This window comes from Balaenoptera borealis (genome assembly GCF_965194805.1).
Source record: "Balaenoptera borealis genome assembly, chromosome: 11".
Lineage (NCBI taxonomy): Eukaryota > Metazoa > Chordata > Mammalia > Artiodactyla > Balaenopteridae > Balaenoptera > Balaenoptera borealis.
The window spans coordinates 4,575,765-4,595,807 of NC_138868.1; the positions used below are offsets into that span (position 1 = coordinate 4,575,765).

General features: G+C 44.6%; 1 protein-coding gene across 3 annotated transcripts in view; it reads left to right on the forward strand.

Moving 5' to 3' along the window:
* CPT1A (carnitine palmitoyltransferase 1A) overlaps positions 1-20,043 on the forward strand; it is a 64,651-nt gene that overhangs the window by 35,598 nt on the left and 9,010 nt on the right. For all 3 annotated transcript variants that reach the window (XM_082342565.1, XM_082342567.1, XM_082342566.1), the window contains 4 exons: positions 196-384; positions 1,307-1,412; positions 6,909-7,025; positions 9,057-9,221. In XM_082342565.1, the coding sequence (XP_082198691.1) occupies positions 196-384; positions 1,307-1,412; positions 6,909-7,025; positions 9,057-9,221 (577 nt within the window). The remainder of the gene's footprint in view (positions 1-195; positions 385-1,306; positions 1,413-6,908; positions 7,026-9,056; positions 9,222-20,043) is intronic.

Below are 20,043 nucleotides of genomic sequence, written 5' to 3' on the forward strand. Positions count from 1 at the left end.
GTAGTTGTGGCACATGGGCTCTAGAGCGCAGGCTCAGTAGTTGTGGCGCACGGGCTTAGTTGCTCCGCAGCATGTGGGATCTTCCTGGACCAGGGCTCGAACCCGTGTCCCCTGCATTGGCAGGCGGATTCTTAACCACTGCGCCACCAGGGAAGTCCCTGCCGCAGGTTTAATTGTATTTAATCCTCACTGCAGAGTCCCCTGGGCCAAGTGTCGCCAGGCCTATTTTGGACACGGGAAGAACAAGCAGTCTCTGGATGCAGTGGAAAAAGCCACGTTCTTCGTGACATTGGACGAAACAGAACAAGGGTATAGGGAGGAAGACCCGGTTACGTCGATGGATAGCTACGCCAAGTCTCTGCTGCACGGCAGGTGTTTCGACAGGTATCACGCTTACCTTCCGAAACACAGTGGTTTGCCCGTGGACTTGGAAGAAATGTTACATGTGGCTGACACCCAGCCTCAAGCGTGTATCGACGCTCTTAAGGAATAAGGCTAGCATGAAGACATGACTGGTAACTCTCTTCTTTCCACCAAAACTATTACGCACACACAGCTCAAGCAGCAGCTTTGAGGTCCTTCCCCTCTCTGTGCACGACACCTCCACTTGGAGATGCTCGTGAGAAGTGGCTGCGGGTTACCTGGAACCAGGTGGGGGAAGGTGGTACCCGGGGCCTGACCCGGATGTCGGCTCTGGCTTTGCTCACCGATCGCGTGATTGTGGTGAGGCTCTTCCACCTCTTGGAGCCTCCTTTGCCTCGTCTGTAAAGTGAGGTCCTGCCTACCCATCAGGTTGGGGGTGAGGATTGGCTGGGGTTGGGGAGGGGTGCGGCAGGCACAGTTGGTCTTCCGTATCCGCGGGTTCAGCCAGCTACAGACCGTGGACCGTTGTTTAAGAGCCTCGGTTGTGGAGCCTGTGGGTACGGAGGGCCAACTGTGTGGGGCTGGAGCATCCTCAGGTTTTGGTATCAGCAGCAGGTCCTATAACCAACCCCCCGGCAGATACTGAGGGACGACTTTGCAGCCTCCTATTTCTCCGCAGTTGCCTTGTGCATCCTTTTTTGTTACAACGATACGCCCTGTTCTCCTGCTCTCCAGTACCTGAATGCATATCTCTGCGTCGGGAGCAGGGGAGAAATGAACGACTTAGGGTCTTATGTGTGCTTTTATTGTCACCTACGGAGACCCGTTCACCTCTGCGGGTGCTAAGTCAATGAGCCCATCCAGAGGAAAACAAGTACATCGTTTGGGTTTATTTTTGTCTCTGTAAACATGTAAGTCACATAAACATTTTTGTTTCGTGTAGGTGGTTTGATAAATCGATCACATTTGTCATCTTCAAAAACGGCAAGATGGGCATAAACGCGGAGCACTCCTGGGCCGACGCCCCCATCATCGGTCACCTTTGGGAAGTGAGTGTCTTCAGGTTTAACCTGAGTGTGGAAATTGCTGTTGGAAAACCAAATCCCAGACTGAATTTAACTTCATAGTATCTGTCTGGTTATAATAAGTGTTTTCAGCAGGTGTCGGCGCCGAATGTAAAGTTAAATTAGTAACGGAAGTCATTCCTGTCTTCATTCCCTACGCTGAGGTTCCTTAAATGGAAACATTTAATGTCATGTCCTGATGGAGCCAAAATAATGAGATGGCCTTGGCTCCAACGCAGTGACATCAGGGCAGAACTGAAGCTCAGTTATATTGAAATAAACGACCCCTTCTTTGCTATGTTTTCAAGATTTTCCTATCTGCCAAGTGTTAGGCCAAATAGAAGCAAGGATATTAAAATCTTGGTTTATAAAAATGCAGCGTGCCTTTTACCACTTCACTTAATTCTTAGAATTACCAAGTTCTAAGAAAACCCACCTAATCACTGTCATCCTCTCCCTCCACCTAATATTTTATTTTTATTCTTTTGGCCGTGCCGGGCAGCATGTGGGATCTTAGTTCCCTGACCAGGTATCGAACCCGTGCCCCCTGCAGTGGAAGCGCGGAGTCTTAACCACTGGACCACCAGGGAAGTCCCCCACCTAGCATTTTAAAATACAGTGCGTATTGGCCCTGCCACCTTTTAAACTGTTTTAAAATTCATTTCTCTCTGAGCTGTTTGACCTGTGTCATGTTTGGCATGAAAAGTTGAGTGAAGGTTTTGTTTTCTGAATTCGCCTGTCAGGTTCTTTTGTAAGGAAATTGCTAAACTCTAGGCCTGTCAACAGTGGACTTGACAGAGAAAGACAAGTACTATACGATATCACTTATATGTGGAATCTAAAAAATAATAGACGTGAATCTATATACAAAACAGAAACAGGGAATTCCCTGGTGGTCCAGTGGTTAGGACCCTGTGCTCTCACTGCTGAGGGCCCGGGTTCAGTTCCTGGTCAGGGAACTAAGATCTTGCAGGCCACGTGGTGCAGCCAAAAAAAAATAAAAAAACAAAAAACAGAAACAAACTCACAGACATAGAAAACAAACTTATGGTTACCAGAGGGGAAAAGGGAGTGGTAAATTTAGGAGTATGGGGTTAACAAACTACTATGCATAAAATATTGGGTTGGCCAAAAAGTTCATTCGGGTTTTTCTGTAACATCATACGGGAAAACCCGAACAAACTTTTTGGCCAACCCAATAGATAAACAGCAAGGATTTACAGTATAACACAGAGAACTATATTCAATATCTTGAAATAACCTATAATCTGAAAATATATACATAAGATGGAATCATTTTGCTGTACACCTGAAACTGACATAATATTGTAAATCAACTATACTTCAATTTTTTTTTAAATTAATTAATTAACTTATTTATGGCTGTGTTGGGTCTTCGTTTCTGTGCGAGGGCTTTCTCTAGTTGCGGCAAGCGGGGGCCACTCTTCATCGCAGTGCGCGGGCCCCTCACTATCGCGGCCTCTCTTGTTGCGGAGCACAGGCTCCAGACACACCGGCTCAGTAATTGTGGCTTACGGGCCCAGTTGCTCCGCGGCATGTGGGATCTTCCCAGACCAGGGCTCGAACCCGTGTCCCCTGCATTGGCAGGCAGATTCTCAACCGCTGCGCCACCAGGGAAGCCCTATACTTCAATTTAAAAAAAAAAAAAAAACACACACAAGGGACTTCCCTGGTGGTCCAGTGGCTAAGACTCCGCGCTCCCAATGCAGGGGGCCCGGATTCGATCCCTGGTCGGGGAACTAGATCCCGCACGCCGCAACTAAAGATCCTGCATGCCACAACTAAGACCCACGCAGCCTAAATAAATAAATAAATAAACATCAAAATAAATTGGGTGTCTTTAAAAATAAATAAATACAACAACAACAACAAAAAAAAAACCAGTGGACTCGACTCAGAAATTCTGTATCATCCCATCTGACGAGACTTGAGGTTACTTTGTTGAAGGGATAAGCCCCTTTGAGAGTCACAGTGGACACAGTATTTCTGCAGTCTTTATGTTGCTGCTGCTCTAATAAATGGAGTGGAACACGGTGACTCACTGTCACTTCCCACATGGGAGACACACCCCCGTGACCGCAGGCCGATCACCTCACCGTCCTGCCCAGGGCGTAGAGCCCGGGTCTTGTCCCTGAAATCAGATCGTGTAGTGCACTTGTGATGACATCCACAGGGGAGCTCCTCCTGTCCCTTTTCCACTTTACTTGACTGTCTTCCCCTGGTTAGGGTCTCAGCAAAACCTAACCTGCTGTTCCTTCAACCAAGGGAGGTTTTCTATGTGGGGAAACCTTTAAAAAGGGGGAAAAAATGCTCCAGTCTAAGACAACAACAGCGTGGTCCTAAGACATTTATCCGTGATAAAAACAACCAGGTATCCAAAAGGCTCATCACCACCCTGGTCTTTGCTTCTGCCGACAAAGGCTTAGAGATCCTTTCAGCTGAAAATCAAGCAAAGATCAAACCCCCTTCGGCACCACTGGACACCACCACAAGACCTTCTAAGTCTGTTTGCACAGGATAATGATCTAGGTCTGTTACACCCTGTTCCAAGGACTCTCCCAGTAATAAGTGCATAAGAGCTGTTCTTCGGTAAAGGAGAAAAGACTCTGAATCCTAGGCAGTCTGGACTACGTAGGGTACATTTACCAAACAGAGAAATCTACTGGATACTGACAAGGCCAGGCTTATTTTTTCAGTACTCTGGGTAAGATAAGGTAAAGGGATTTAGTCTCAGACCGGGGTGACCAGTTGGAAGTGGCGGTGTTTAACTGTTAACTGCCCAGTGGACAGAACGGCCTGTGACTCCAGGGGTCAGACAGGAGCCCAGTTGCTCCCCGCATGGATGGGAACTGACCCACTGTCTTGTCGTGGAGGCCCACGCCAGAGCCAGTTAAGGGGCCGATACAAGGATGCCACCCATGCCAGCTAAAAACAAATCTGGTCCAAGCTGAATCCTGTTGGCTGTCGGTGTGTTCCTGATGCTTAATTGTGTTGGACTCTTCAGGGGCTCTGACACAGTGCAGACACAGATAGGCTGGGCTCCTTCACCTGCCCAGCTCTGCAGGATGCTGACCACACATGCATGCGGCCCCCCCCACGCTCCCCCATCCTGGAACCCCCCTGCCCCCCTCACCATTTGACAGTATCACCATCTGACCTTGGGTTGTGTTTTTAAAATTTTTAAAAATATTTTAAATTTTATTTATTATTTATTTTGGCTGCGCCGGGTCTTAGTTGCAGCACGTGGGAGCTTTGTTGCAGCATGTGGACTTCTTAGTTGCGGCATGCATGTGGGATCTAATTCCCTCACCAGGGATCAAACCGGGGCCCCCTGCATTGGGAGCGCCCACTGGACCACCAGGGAAGTCCCTTGAGTTGTTTTTTGTTTGTTTGTTTTGCTTCCCCCACTGGAATGTAAGCTCCCTGAGTGCAGGGATTCCTTTTTTAAAAATATTTTTATTACTGTTTTATTGGATGTAATTCACATACCATGAAATTCACCCTCTTAAAGCATACAGTTCAGTGGTTTTTGTACATTACAGGTGGTTGTCTATCCATCACCACTATCTAATTCCAGGACTTTTTTTTTTTTTTTTAATTTATTTATTTATGGCTGTGTTAGGTCTTCGTTTCTGTGCGAGGGCTTTCTCTAGTTGCGGCAAGTGGGGGCCACTCTTCCTCGCGGTGCGCGGGCCTCATTATCGCGGCCTCTCTTGTTGCGGAGCACAGGCTCCAGACGCGCAGGCTCAGTAGTTGTGGCTCACGGGCCTAGTTGCTCCGTGGCATGTGGGATCTTCCCAGACCAGGGCTCGAACCCGTGTCCCCTGCATTGGCAGGCAGATTCTCAACCACTGCGCCACCAGGGAAGCCCCTCCAGGACATTTTTATCACACCCCCTAAGGAAACTCCCCACCCTCAGCCCCCTCTTGCCCCAGCCCTGGGTAACCACTAATCTCCTTTCTGACTCTGTCAGTTTGACTATTCTGGCCATTTCATAGAAACGGAATCACCCAGTGCGTGGTCTTGTGTGTCTAGCTAATGTTTACAAGGTTCATCTACATTGTACCATTAACGGTATTTCATTCCTTTTTATGGCTGAATAGTATTCCTTCATATGATTAGACCACGTCTTGTTTATTCATCACTTGGTGGACATCTGGATTCTTTTTACTTTTTGACTACTATAAATAATGCTTCTGTGAACATTAGCATGCAAGTTTTATGTGAACATACGTTTTCTTTTTCTTTTTTTTTTTTTTTTTTTTTGCCGCACCGCGTGGCTTGTGGGATCTTAGTTCCCTGGCCAGGGATTGAACCCAGGTCCCGGCAGTGAGAGCGCAGAGTCCTAACCACTGGACTGCCAGGGAATTCCCTATTTTCATTTCTTTTGAGTACATACCTAGGAGCCGAATTGCTAGGTCATGGCCACCTTTAACCTTTTGTAGAAAGGCAGACATTCTTGTCTGTTTTGTTCACCGTCCTATCACTGGTGCTCAGAAGCATTGCTGACCCGTAGCAGGTGCTCTGTAGATACCGTTGAGTAAACTGGCTTAGGTTTACCTGCCAGTGAACAGAAGACATCCACACCTGGGCCCACATCCTGGCCCCCTGAGGAGTGTGAACTGGGACAGACTCTTTGCCTCTCTGAGGCTGCTTTTTCATTTATACAAGCGGGAATGATAATTACTACTTCACAGGCTAGTGTAAATACTCAGTGGGGTAGCACCCAGAGGGCACTAGCTCACAGCCTGGGACCTCGAAGCAGGCTCTGAGCTGCTTTCTGTGCGTCACATGCTCTGCTCGCATCCTGGCTGTGCTCCTTACCTGTGCAAACGCTGTTGAACCTCTCCAGGTCCATTTTTCTTGCCCCTGAAATGGAGGTAAGAATATCTCACTAGGTGGCTGGGCAGAGGATGTCAGATGCACAGCAGACTGTAAGCAAGTAGTTACGGTTAAGTCTTTTTTTTTTTTAAATAATTTATTTATATATTTTTTAAATTTTTGGCTGCATTGGGTCTTCGTTGCTGCACTCAAGCTTTTCTCTAGTTGCGGCAAGAACGCGGGCTACTCTTCATTGCGGTGCACGGGCTTCTCATTGAGGTGGCTTCTCTTGTTGCGGAGCACGGGCTCTAGGCGTGCGAGCTTCAGTGGTTGTGGCACGCAGGCTCAGTAGTTGTGGCTCGCGGGCTCTAGAGCGCAGGCTCAGTAGTTGTGGTGCACGGGCTTAGTTGCTCCGCGGCATGTGGGATCTTCCCGGACCAGAGCTCGAACCCGTGTCCCCTGCATTGGCAGGCGGATTCTTAACCACTGCGCCACCAGGGAAGCCCTATGGTTAAGTCTTGATGTTATCTCTAGAAAGAACGAGGGTTTGTCTACCTTGGGAGGTCAGATAACTTTTATGTAACGCTATTAGCTGTGATGACCTCTGACTTCACAGATGTATCTTTTTATTTTCGACAGTACGTCCTGGCCACGGACAGCTTCCAGCTGGGTTATGCAGAGGATGGACACTGTAAAGGGGACACCAACCCGAACATCCCATACCCCACCCGGCTACAGTGGGACATCCCGCAGGAAGTAAGTCCCAGTGACCAGGCACTTGTTAATTACCTTGGGTGGGAAACGAGTTTAAACTAACAGTCGACTTTTCCAGCTGTCCTTCTGAAGTGTTCACGAGGTCAGTTGAAGACCCCCGAGACGGAAATCTGTCTGCCTGGGGGTTTCTTACTGGGACGCCGGAGTTGCTACAGCTCCTGTTGCCTGGGAAGCCCCAGCAAATATTTCTTCTTTCATTTAAAGCATTTGGCTAAGATTGTCAGTGAAATTTCCAGCTCAAACTTAGCTAGACATCACAATGAAAAAGTGAAAACCAAAATCACTTCCTTTGGAGTTGGAATACTCTAAATCACTAATTTGTCATTTTTGTCCCTCTAAGTGTTCTCCGATGCAGTTCGCTCAGTGGAAGCCATTTCCGGAAGGAATTTTAGGGTTGGAAATACCAAATCCTAGCTTACCTAAGCCAAGCAGGAATTCCTGGGGCCTGAGAAGTGTTTTTCTTTTTTTTTTTTTTTTGGCCGTGCCGTGCAGCATGTGGGATCTTGATTCCCCAACCAGGGATTGAACCCGCGCCCCCTGCAGTGGGAGCGCAGTGGGAGTTTTAACCACCGGACCGCCAGGGAAGCCCCAAGAAGTCATTTTGATGTGGAAAATATTGCATCTAGTCCTGCAGTCTTGCCCATCTGCATTTTTTTTGTCCAGCCTGCATCCCTGGGGCTGGTGTGTGATCCTCAGAGGGATGTAACCTCTGCTGAAGTGTGTGGCTAGGGTCCTTTTAGCTAACCAAGTCACTTACCATTTATTAAAAATAAAAATTTTTTTGATGGACTTTATTATTTAAAGCAGTTTCAGGTTCACAGCAAAGTTGAGTGGAAGGTTCAGAGAGTCCCCGCGCTCTCTCTGCCCTCACACATCACAACCTCCCCCGCTACCAACGTCCCCTGACACTTGGTGCGTCTGTTACAGTCGAAGAAGCTGCACTGACAAGTCAGTATCACTAGAGTCCATAGTTCACGTCAAGGCTCTCTGTTTTTTTTCCCTCTGTCCCTGCCACGCGGCTTGCAGGATCTCAGTTCCTCAACCAGGGATTGAACCCAGGCCCTGGCAGTGAGAGCGCAGAATCCTAGCCACTAGGCCACCAGGAAACTCCCCAGGGTTCTCTCTTGGTGTTCTGCATCTGTGGTGTGGACAAAGGTGTAATGACATCATAGTATCATACAGAGCAGTGTCTCTGCCCTAAAAAACCTTTCCTCTGTCTATTCATCCCTCTCTCCTGCCTCACTCCCGGCAACCAGTGGTCTTTTCACTGTCTCCATCATTTTGCCTTTCCCCGAATTTCATAACTGAAATCATACAGTGTGTAGCCATTTCAGATCTGCTTCTTTCACTTAGTGATAGTCATTTAAGATTCCTCCGTGTGACTTCACAGTTGAGGGTTCATTCCCATTGTACGACTGTACCACAGTCTCTTTCCTTTTTACTTTATTTTTTAAATTTTTTGGCCACACTGTACAGCATGCAGGATCTTTTTTTTTTTTTTTTAAATATTTATTTATTTGGCTGCACTGGGTCTTAGTTGCGGCACGTGGGATCTTCGTTGCGGCGTGCAGGATCTTAGTTCCCCAGCCAGGGATCGAACCCATGCCGCCTGCAGTGAAAGTGCAGAGTCTTAACCACTGGACCACCAGGGAAGTCCCAGTCCATTTCCTTTTTAAAACTGGTTCCTCAATGGCCAGCATATAACAAGAATGGATCTCACGAAACAGAACCTGTGACACTTTGAAATGCCCTTTGGGGTCCCACTGGGAACCAGGAGTTCCTCCTGCTTGGGCCACCCCACTGCTCTTCAAGGGCGGGGGGCGTGCCGTGTTGCTAACTCGTTGCAGCTCTTAGGTTAGAAAGGTTGGAAAACACCAAGAAGAAAAAGCGATGTGTGTATTTCCAAGCAGCGACTCTGTTAGCTGTGCTGAAAGCCAGCTTGCTGTTTTCTTCAGAGTATGTGTCAGTATCTTCCCTCCCATTAAGTGAAAGCTTTTCTCCTTCTTTCCCAAGTGTCAGGAAGTCATAGAGACTTCCCTGAGCAGCGCGAACCTCCTGGCCAGCGACGTGGATTTCTGTTCTTTTCTGTTCAGTGCTTTCGGTAAAGGGCTGATCAAGAAATGCAGAACCAGCCCGGACGCCTTCGTGCAGCTCTCCCTCCAGCTGGCTCATTACAAGGTGAGACCCCGAGCTGGGGTTTTCATCCTGAGGGCTTCTGCGGTCCCTAAATGCAGGACCAAGGCCGTTTGCCCAGTGGGTAGGGAGGACCCATCATGGGAGCAGGTCGTGCCTGTCATGGTGCGGGGGTGGGGCTCCTCCCACAGACAGATGGGACAAGTGTCCAGCAGAAGCACCCGGGGCAGCAGCGGTTTCCCGTATTGCGCAGGAGTAGAGGGAGAATGTGGGGGATGGTAGCCGAGTGAGATCTCATTGCTCCACGAAGTGGGAAATAAACCTTTAAGCACCCAATCCTAGGGTTTGGTAAAGCAGAGCTACTTAGGGCAAATGATTGGATGTCTCTGACCTTTGACGTCCTCTTTCATAAAAGCGGATATGCCAGGTCCCGGGAGGTGCTCTGGGATGGATGGGGTCCCTGTAGGAGCAGAAGCTCTGGTGTTTCCACTGCCTCTCTCTGGGCCCCTGGGCACATTCTGGCTTGCACATGACGGCCCCATCAGAGACATAGCCCAGGCCCCAGGAGGACCTTAGTGGGATTTTTTTCTGTTGGAGGGAGCATTCCACCCTGAGAGGGCACCCCTGGTTTCCAGGGCTGGTGGAAATCCTTGTGGCATTGGCTCAAGATGTGCCCTGGTTTTTTGTTTGTTTGTTTTTTGGGGTTTTTTTTTTGGCTGTGCCAAGCAGCATGCAGGATCTTAGTTCCCTGACCAGGGATCGAACCCGTTTTTTTTTTTTTTTTTAAGAATTTTTTTTTTTTGATGGGGACCATTTTTAAAGTCTTTATTGAATTTGTTACAATATATTGCTTTTGTTTTATGTATTGGTTCTTTGGCCGCGAGGCATGTGGGATCTTAGCTCCCTGACCAGGGAATGATCCTGTACACCCTGCATTGCAAGGCAAAGTCCTAACCACTGGACCACCAGGGAAGTCCCAAGATATGCCCTGTTTTTAACGGAGAACTTTTGTTGTAACACTTGAGTGCTGTGCACAGATGCAGTGCAGTGTCCCTGGATACCGGTTCTGCCCTTGTGAGTTTCGCTTTGTGCCAGGCACTGGCCTCAGCACTCTCACAGTCCCCTCACTAGGGACGAGCTATTGTTCGCCCATTTTACAGATGAGAAAACCGAGGTTCAGAGAGGTGAGGTGACCTGCCAAGGTGACACTGGAGTCAGGGGTGGATCCAGGGGGTGGCCTGTAGGTTCGATTCCTCTATAACTCAGGTCAGGAAGATAAACAGATGCAGAAGAGCACAAGAGGCCATGTTAGTATCAGGTAAATGACAACTGATGGGCCACAATTGTACCTAAAATTAACTGTAATACAGTTCTTAATAAAGATGGTCACGATCGAGTCCCTCCCATCAGGGAAACTGGCACAAGCCTCTTAGATAGCCTAATCCACCAGAGGGCAGACAGCAGAAGCAAGAAGAACTACCATCCTGCAGCCTGTGGAACAAAAACCACATTCACAGAAAGATTGACAAGATGAAAAGGCAGAGGGCTATGTACCAGATGAAGGAACAAGATAAAACCCCAGAAAAACAACTAAATGAAGTGGAGATAGGCAACCTTCCAGAAAAAGAATTCAGAAAAACGATAGTGAAGATGATACAGGACCTCGGAAAAAAAATGGAGGCAAAGATCGAGACGATGTAAGAAATGTTTAACAAAGACCTAGAAGAATTAAAGAACAAACAAACAGAGATGAACAATACAATAACTGAAATGAAAACTACACTAGAAGGAATCGATAGCAGAATAACTGAGGCAGAAGAACGGATAAGTGACCAGGAAGACAGAATGGTGGAATTCACTGCTGCGGAACAGAATAAAGAAAAAAGAATGAAAAGAAATGAAGACAGCCTAAGAGACCTCTGGGACAACATTAAACGCAACAACATTTGCATTATAGGGGTTCCAGAAGGAAAAGAGAGAGAGAAAGGACCAGAGAAAATATTGGAAGAGATTATAGTCGAAAAATTCCCTAACGTGGGAAAGGAAATAGCCGCCCAAGTCCAGGAAGCGCAGAGAGTCCCATACAGAATAAACCCAAGGAGAAACACGCCGAGACACATACTAATCAAACTGGCAAAAATTAAAGACAAAGAAAAATCATTGAAAGCAGCAAGGGAAAAATGACAAATAACATGCAAGGGAACTCCCATAAGGTTGACAGCTGATTTCTCAGTAGAAACTCTACAAGCCAGAAGGGAGTGGCATGACATATTGAAAGTGATGAAAGGGAAGAACCTACAACCAAGATTACTCTACCCAGCAAGGATCTCATTCAGATTTGATGAAGAAATCAAAAGCTTTACAGACAAGCAAAAGCTAAGAGAATTCAGCACCAGCAAACCAGCTCTACAACAAACACTAAAGGAACTTCTCTGAGTGGGAAACACCAGAGAAGAAAAGAACCTACAAAAACAAACCCAGAACAATTAAGAAAATGGTAATAGGAACATACATATCGATAATTACCTTAAACGTGAATGGATTAATTGCTACAACCAAAAGACACAGGCTCCCTGAATGGATACAAAAACAAGACCCGTATATATGCTGTCTACAAGAGACCCACTTCAGACTTCTTAGGGATACATACGGACTGAGAGTGAGGGGATGGAAAAAGATATTCCATGCAAATGGAAATCAAAAGAAAGCTGGAGTAGCAATACTCATATCAGATAAAACAGACTTTAAAATAAAGAATGTTACAAGAGACAAGGAAGGACACTACATAATGATCAAGGGATCAATCCAAGAAGGTATAACAATTGTAAATATATATGCACCCAACATAGGAGCACCTCAATACATAAGGCAACTGTTAACAGCTCTAAAAGAGGAAATCGACAGTAACACAATAATAGTGGGGGACTTTAACACCTCACTAACACCAATGGACAGATCATCCAAACAGAAAATTAATAAGGAAACACAAGCTTTAAATGACACAATAGACCAGATAGATTTAATTGATATTTATAGGACATTTCATCCAAAAACAGCAGATTACACTTTCTTCTCAAGTGCACACAGAACATTCTCCAGGATAGATCACATCTTGGGTCACAAATCAAGCCTCAGTAAATTTAAGAAAATTGAAATCATATCAAGCATCTTTTCTGACCACAACACTATGAGATTAGAAATCAATTAAAAGGAAAAAAAAACGTAAAAAACACAAACACATGGAGGCTAAACAATACGTTACTAAATAACTAAGAGATCACTGAAGAAATCAAAGGGGAAATAAAAAAATACCTAGAAACAAATGACAATGAAAACACGATGATCCAAAACCTATGGGATGCAGCAAAAGCAGTTCTAAGAGGGAAGTTTATAGCAATACAAGCCTACCTCAAGAAACAAGAAAAGTTTCAAATAAACAATCTAACCTTACACCTAAAGGAACTAGAGAAAGAAGAACAAACAAAACCCAAAGTTAGTAGAAGGAAAGAAATCATAAAGATGAGAGCAGAAACAAATGAAATAGAAACAAAGAAAGCGATAGCAAAGATCAATAAAACTAAAAGCTGGTTCTTTGAGAAGATAAACAAAATTGATAAGCCATTAGCCAGACTCATCAAGAAAAAGAGGGAGAGGACTCAAATCATTAAAATTAGAAATGAAAAAGGAGAGGTTACAACAGACACCGCAGAAATACAAAGCATCCTAAGAGACTACTACAAGCAACTTTATGCCAATAAAATGGACAACCTGGAAGAAATGGACAAATTCTTAGAAAGGTATAACCTTCCAATACTGAATCAGGAAGAAATAGAAAATATGAACAGACCAATCACAAGTAATGAAATTGAAACTGTGATTAAAAATCTTCCAACAAACCATAATTCAAAAAGTCCTGTACCACAATGTTTATTGCAGCTCTGTTTACAATAGCCAGGACATGGAAGCAACCTAAGTGTCCATCAGCAGATGAATGGATAAAGAAGATGTGGCACATATATACAATGGAATATTACTCAGCCATAAAAAGAAACGAAATTGAGTTATTTGTAGTGACGTGGATGGACCTAGAGTCTGTCATGCAGAGTGAAGTAAGTCAGAAAGAGAAAAATAAATACCGTATGCTAACACATACATATATAATCTAAAAAAAACCCCAAAAGGTCATGAAGAACCTAGGGGCAAGACAGGAATAAAGACACAGACCTACTAGAGAATGGACTTGAGGGTATGGGGAGGGGGAAGGGTAAGCTGGGACAAAGAGAGAGTGGCAAGGACATATATACACTACCAAATGTAAAATAGGTAGCTAGTGGGAAGCAGCCACATAGCACAGGGAGATCAGCTCGGTGCTTTGTGACCACCTAGAGGGGTGGGATAGGGAGGGTGGGAGGGAGGGAGATGTAAGAGGGAAGAGATATGGGGATATATGTATATTTATAACTGATTCACTTTGTTATAAAGCAGAAACTAACACACCATTGTAAAGCAATTATACTCCAATAAAGATGTTAACAAAAAAAAATCTTCCAACAAACAGAAGTCCAGAACCAGTTGGCTTCACAGGTGAATTCTATCAAACATTTAGAGAAGAGCTAACACACATCCTTCTCAAACTCTTCCAAAAAATTGCAGAAGGAACACTCCCAAACTCATTATATGAGGCCACCATCACCCTGATACCAAAACCAGACAAAGATACTACTAAAAAAGAAAATTAACAGACCAATATCACTGATGAATATAGATGCAAAATTCCTCAACAAAATACTAGCAAACAGAATCCACCAACACATTAAAAGGATCATACACCATGATCAAGTGGGATTTATCCCAGAGATGCAAGAATTCTTCAGTATATGCAAATCAATCAATGTGATACACAATATTAACAAATTGAAGAATAAAAACCATATGATCATCTCATAGATGCAGAAAAAGCTTTTGAGAAAATTCAACACCCACTTACGATAAAAACTCTCCAGAAAGTGGGCATAGAGGGAACCTACCTCAGCATAATAAAGGCCATATACGACAAACCCACAGCAAACATCATTATCAATGGCGAAAAACTGAAAGCATTCCTCTAAGATCAGGAACAAGACAAGGATGTCCACTCTCACCACTATTCAACATAGTTTTGGAAGTCCTAGCCACGGCAATCAGAGAAGAAAAGAAATAAAAGGAATACAAATTGGAAAAGAAGAAGTAAAACTGTCACTGTTTGCAGATGACATGATACTATACATAGAGGATCCTAAAGATGCCACCAGAAAACTACTAGAGCTAATCAATGAATTTGGCAAAGTTGCAGGATACAAAATTAATGCACAGAAATCTCTTGCATTCCTATACACTAATTATGAAAGATCTGAAAGAGAAATTAAGGAAACACTCCCATTTACCATTGCAACAAAAAGAATAAAATACCTAGGAATAAACCTACTTAGGGAGACAGAAGACCTGTATGCAGAAAACTATAAGACACTGATGAAAGAAATTAAAGATGATACAAACAGATGGAGAGATATACCATGTTCTTGGATTGGAAGAACCAATATTGTGAAAATGACTATACTACCCAAAGCAATGTACAGATTCAATGCAATCCCTATCAAATTACCAATGGCATTTTTTACAGAACTAGAACAGAAAATCTTAAAATTGGTATGGAGACACAAAAGATCCAGAATAGCCAAAGCGGTCTTGAGGGAAAAAAACGGAGTTGGAGGAATCAGACTCCCTGACTTCAGACTATACTACAAAGCTACAGTAATCAAGACAATATGGTACTGGCACAAAAACAGGAATATAGATCAATGGAACAGGATAGAAAGCCCAGAGATAAACCCACGCATCTATGGTCAACTAATCTGTGACAAAGGAGGCAAGGATATACAATGGAGAAAAGACAGTCTCTTCAATTAGTGGTGCTGGGAAAACTGGACAGCTACATGTAAAAGAATGAAATTAGAACACTCCCTAACACCATACACAAAAATAAACCCAAAATGGATTAGAGACCTAAATGTAAGACTGGACACTATAAAACTCTTAGAGGAAAACATAGGAAGAACACTCTTGGACATAAATCACAGCAAGATCTTTTTTGATCCACCTCCTAGAGTAATGGAAATAAAAACAAAAATAAACAAATGGGACCTAATGAAACTTAGAAGTTTTTGCACAGCAAAGGAAACTACAAACAAGACGAAAAGACAACCCTCAGAATGGGAGAAAATATTTGCAAACAAATCAACGGACAAAGGATTAATCTCCAAAATATATAAACAGCTCATGCAGCTCAATATTAAAAAAACAAACAACCCAATCCAAAAATGGGCAGAAGACCTAAATAGACATTTCTCCAAAGAAGACATACAGATGGCCAAGAAGCACATGAAAAGCTGCTCAACATCACTAATTATTAGAGAAATACAAATCAAAACTACAATGAGGTATCACCTCACACCAGTTAGAATGGGCATCATCAGAAAATCTACAAACAACAAATGCTGGAGAGGGTGTGGAGAAAAGGGAACCCTCTTGCACTCTTGGTGGGAATGTAAATTGATATAGCCACTATGGAGAACAATATGGAGGTTCCTTAAAAAACTAAAAATAGAATTACCATATGATCCAGCAATCGCACTACTGGGCATATACCCAGAGAAAACCATAATTCAAAAAGACACATGCACCCCATTGTTCATTGCAGCACTATTTACAATAGCCAGGACATGGAAGCAACCTAAATGCCCATCGACAGATGAATGGATAAAGAAGAAGTGGTACATATGTACAATGGAATATTACTCAGCCATTAAAAGGAACGAAATTGGGTCATTTGTAGAGGCATGGATGGATCTAGAGACTGTCATACAGAGTGAAGTAAGTCAGAAAGAGAAAAACAAATATCGTATATTAACGCATATATGTGGAGCCTAGAAAAATGGTACAGATGAACCGGTTTGCAGGGCAGAAATAGAGACACAGATGTAGAGAACAAACGTATGGACACCAAGGGGGGAAAGTGGCGGGTGTGGTGCTGGTGTGATGAATTGGGAGATTGGGATTGACATATATACACTAATATGTATTAAATGGATAACTAATAAGAACCTGCTGTATAAAAAAATAAAATCCAAAAAAAAAAAAGATGGTCATGATGATGCATGATGATCCTTTTTTTGCCAAGTAACACATTCCGTGAAATAAATGCACCCAAAGCGGTTGAAGAGAAGCACAGTCATTGTAGGAGACTTGAGCTTTGTCTGGCAGATCAAGTGACTAAAAGATATAACGGGATTGAAGTCCTGGATCTTAGATTTAATTATCTTGATTTTTAAAAATTGATAAGCAAATGGCACGTAAGTCTGCAGCGTTAGGAACTGAGGAGGTGGTGACACTTCAGATACAGAGACGATTTTAATAAGAGGATCCCAGGTTCCATAGCAACACATTTGAAAATCTCGGTGAAATGAGGATTTTCTGCAGGAACACAAATAGTAAAGTGGGCCCCAGACAAGGTAGACAGTCTGAGAAGGTCGGTGTGCATGGATGACAGATAGGTAGTTGGAGAGCTGCCCGCCCGCCAGTGTGAACCGGCTGGCAGCAGCTTCGTGGCTTTGAAGAGTGGGCAGCTCCAGAGGCTTCAGGAAGGAAGGAAGCTGCCTGATGGCCTCCCAGGACTAGCTTCACTCTGGTCATGACAGTGACCTGCACGGAGCCTGCCCAGTGCCGGGCTGAGTGCTGGCAGCAGCCGGTTAACCCTCATAGCAACCCCGAGGAGGGTACTTTCTCATCTCCACTTTATACTCGAGGAGGTGCGGTATCCTGCCTGCAACCTATAGCTCGTTTGTGGCAAAACTGAGCTTGGATCCAAGCAAACTAGTTCTAGAACCCATGTTCTCAACCGCTGTGATACAGCTTTTCAGCTGATGGATGAACGAATAAACAAAGCCACGGACCAATTTTGCTCACAAATGCAGATGCAAAAATTCTAAGTAAAATAAGAGCAAATAGCATCTACCAGTATAGGGAAAATATAATCACCAGCAATAGTTAGTACCAACGGCAGGAGGACGGTTTGGTATTAGTAAATCCAATAGTAGATTAAATCATATTACTAGATCAGAGAAGAAACCAGTCATTGTGGCAGGTGCTAACGAGGCATTCAAAATGTAGCATCCTGTTTCGATAACTCTTAGTATAGGGGCTGTTTCCTTAACACAGTAAATCCCATCATGTATCAGCCACCAGCGTATTCCTCAAAGGTAAAGTGTGGAGGCGACCCCATTAAAACAAGAAGGATGAAGAGGCTCCAGGAAGCTGTTCCCAGACAGCTTTCCAGGAAGTACAGCGAGTGCAGCCGACAGGATCACGGGGCAGGAGGAATATTCGCACGTCTGCTCAGAAGATGGAGCGGGCGGAAAAGCTTTTACGGTTAAGAAGCGTGCTCGGGAAGGAGGCCCGGTGCAGAATTATACAAAGACCAGCATCTTCCTCGTACAGCCACAATAGCCAAGCAGAAAACATAGTAGGAAAATGTGATGCAAACTGGAAGCAAAAATCTGGGACCCCAGGTGTTTCTTTCTTTCTTTGTTCCTCCATGCAGGCATGCGTGCCGTGCCACACGGCTTGTGGGATCTTAGTTCCCCGACCAGGGATTGAACCCGGGCCCTAGGCAGTGAAAGCGTGGAGTCCTAACCACTGGACTGCCCAGGCGTCTGTTTATAAAGCAGACGGGACCTTTGGGAAGGAAGGCCCAGAGCTGTCGAGAAGGGATGGACTCTCGGAAAGGGAGAGAAGGCTGTGATTTTGGATAGAAAGACTCATCACCGTGGAGATGGATGTTCCCGGTTCACGCGTGCGGTGTGAACATAGTAAGAGGTCCGGAGATGATTTTAGGAAAGGAGCTTGACCGCTTTACCTTCAAGTTCATCTGGAGGGCTAACATTTATATGAGAATAACCAGTAATATTCTGAAAAGGAAAAGTGGTCATGTGGAGATGGGGCAGGGTGAGGTGGCGACTTGTTCTTTCAAAGCCAAAAATATAGAAATCAGAAGCTCATAGTAATTCATACGGTGTAGTTTTGGTGCCAGAATAGTTCTGTGAAATCATATAGCGATTCATTTAACATTGATGGGAAGGAATGACTTGAGTCATCAGTGAAGTTGGAAAAACTGGCTAGATGGTTCCATTTCGGGAAAATAAACCGCCCAATAGAAAAACATGGAGTCAGAGCAGAAATTGGTGGTTCACAAGAGAAGAGAAATACCAACAAACAGTCAGTGAATGTACAGCAAGAGTTTAATCTTACTAGGAACCTAGTAAGTGCAGCTTAAATAAGACTGAGTTTTTGCCTGTGCAGTTTACAAAGAGCTTTTCTACATTCTATGTTTGGAAGGGTGGCCTGAGAAAGGGGTGTTCGAACTCAGCAGTTCGGAATGGTCATCTGTGGGGTGCACACAGCCTGAAGAATCACTGGGAAGGCACACCCGTTTGCCCAGCAAATTCTACTTTGAGAATTGTATTCAGTGAAAGGACAGGTTGACAAAGATGAGTTTAAGCTTGCCCCTCTGTAAGAATTTGAAGCAATCTAAAAGGTTCTCAAAGTGAAATTTGTTAGACTATGGCATTTTTGTACATGGAATATTATGTAACCATTAAGTGATGTCTATGGTGTATTCTGTGAAAAAACTTGTCATAAAACAAGATGTTAATCATTGTTTACAAGTAATCTGCAAACTCTGGCCCACAGGCCACAGGGGCCCTTCAGCTAGTTCACATGGCCCTTGAGTGGAGAATGGTCTTACTTTCTTTGTTGTTTTTTTGGCTGCATTGGGTCTTCGTTGCTGCACACGGGCTTTCTCTAGTAGCAGCGAGAGGGGGCTACTCTTTCTTGCGGTGCACGGGCTTCTCATTGTGGCTTCTCTTGTTGCGGAGCACGGGCTCTAGGCGTGCAGGCTTCAGTAGTTGTGGCACGTGGGCTCAGTAGTTGTGGCTCGCAGGCTCTAGGTGCGTGGGCTTCAGTAGTTATGGCGCACAGGCTTAGTTGCTCTGTGGCGTGTGGGATCTTCCCGGAACAGGGCTTGAACCCGTGTCCCCTGCGTTGGCAGGCGGATTCTTAACAACTGCGCCACCAGGGAAGTCCCTGGTCTTACAGTTTTAATAGTTGAAAAAAATTAAGACTATTTTGTGATAGGTGAAAATCAAATGAAATTTCAGAGAGCAGAGATCAAGTTTACTGGCACGTGGTCACACGCACTTTTTGGCGTATTGTCCGCGGCTGTTTTTGAGCTACGGTGGCAGAGCTGAAAAGTTGCAGCAGAGACCACCTGGCCCACCCACGGTGATATTTACCACCTGCATTTTACAGAAAATGTTTCCTGACTCTCACTTTATTATATGCAAAATCTGGAAAGGAGAGATGGAAAATATTGGCAGGCAGTACTCTGAAGATTGATCTTCATTTTCTTATATTTTTCTATGTTTTAATTTTTTGCGTAAGCATGTATTACAGTGACTCTTAAATCAAGTTACTCTTTCAAAGTTAAGGATTATTTGTTTTAATAACCTAAGGGCTCATATTTATTCTTTGCGCTCCGGCTAGAAACAACCAGAACGTCCTTCTTGTTCCCTCCGCGCACACCAATTCTTCACATGGCACTCAGTCTATTGAAAATGATCGATTGAAGTGATCTGTTAATAGTGTAAATCGGATTCATCTGTTCAAAGGTTCTTTCCTGCACGCTTGGTTGAAGGCCAGCTCTGTCGGGGACAGGGCTCATTGTGGAGGCTGGTGGCAGCAGGTTAAGTGGGCTGCAGGCATAACCCGGCTTGGC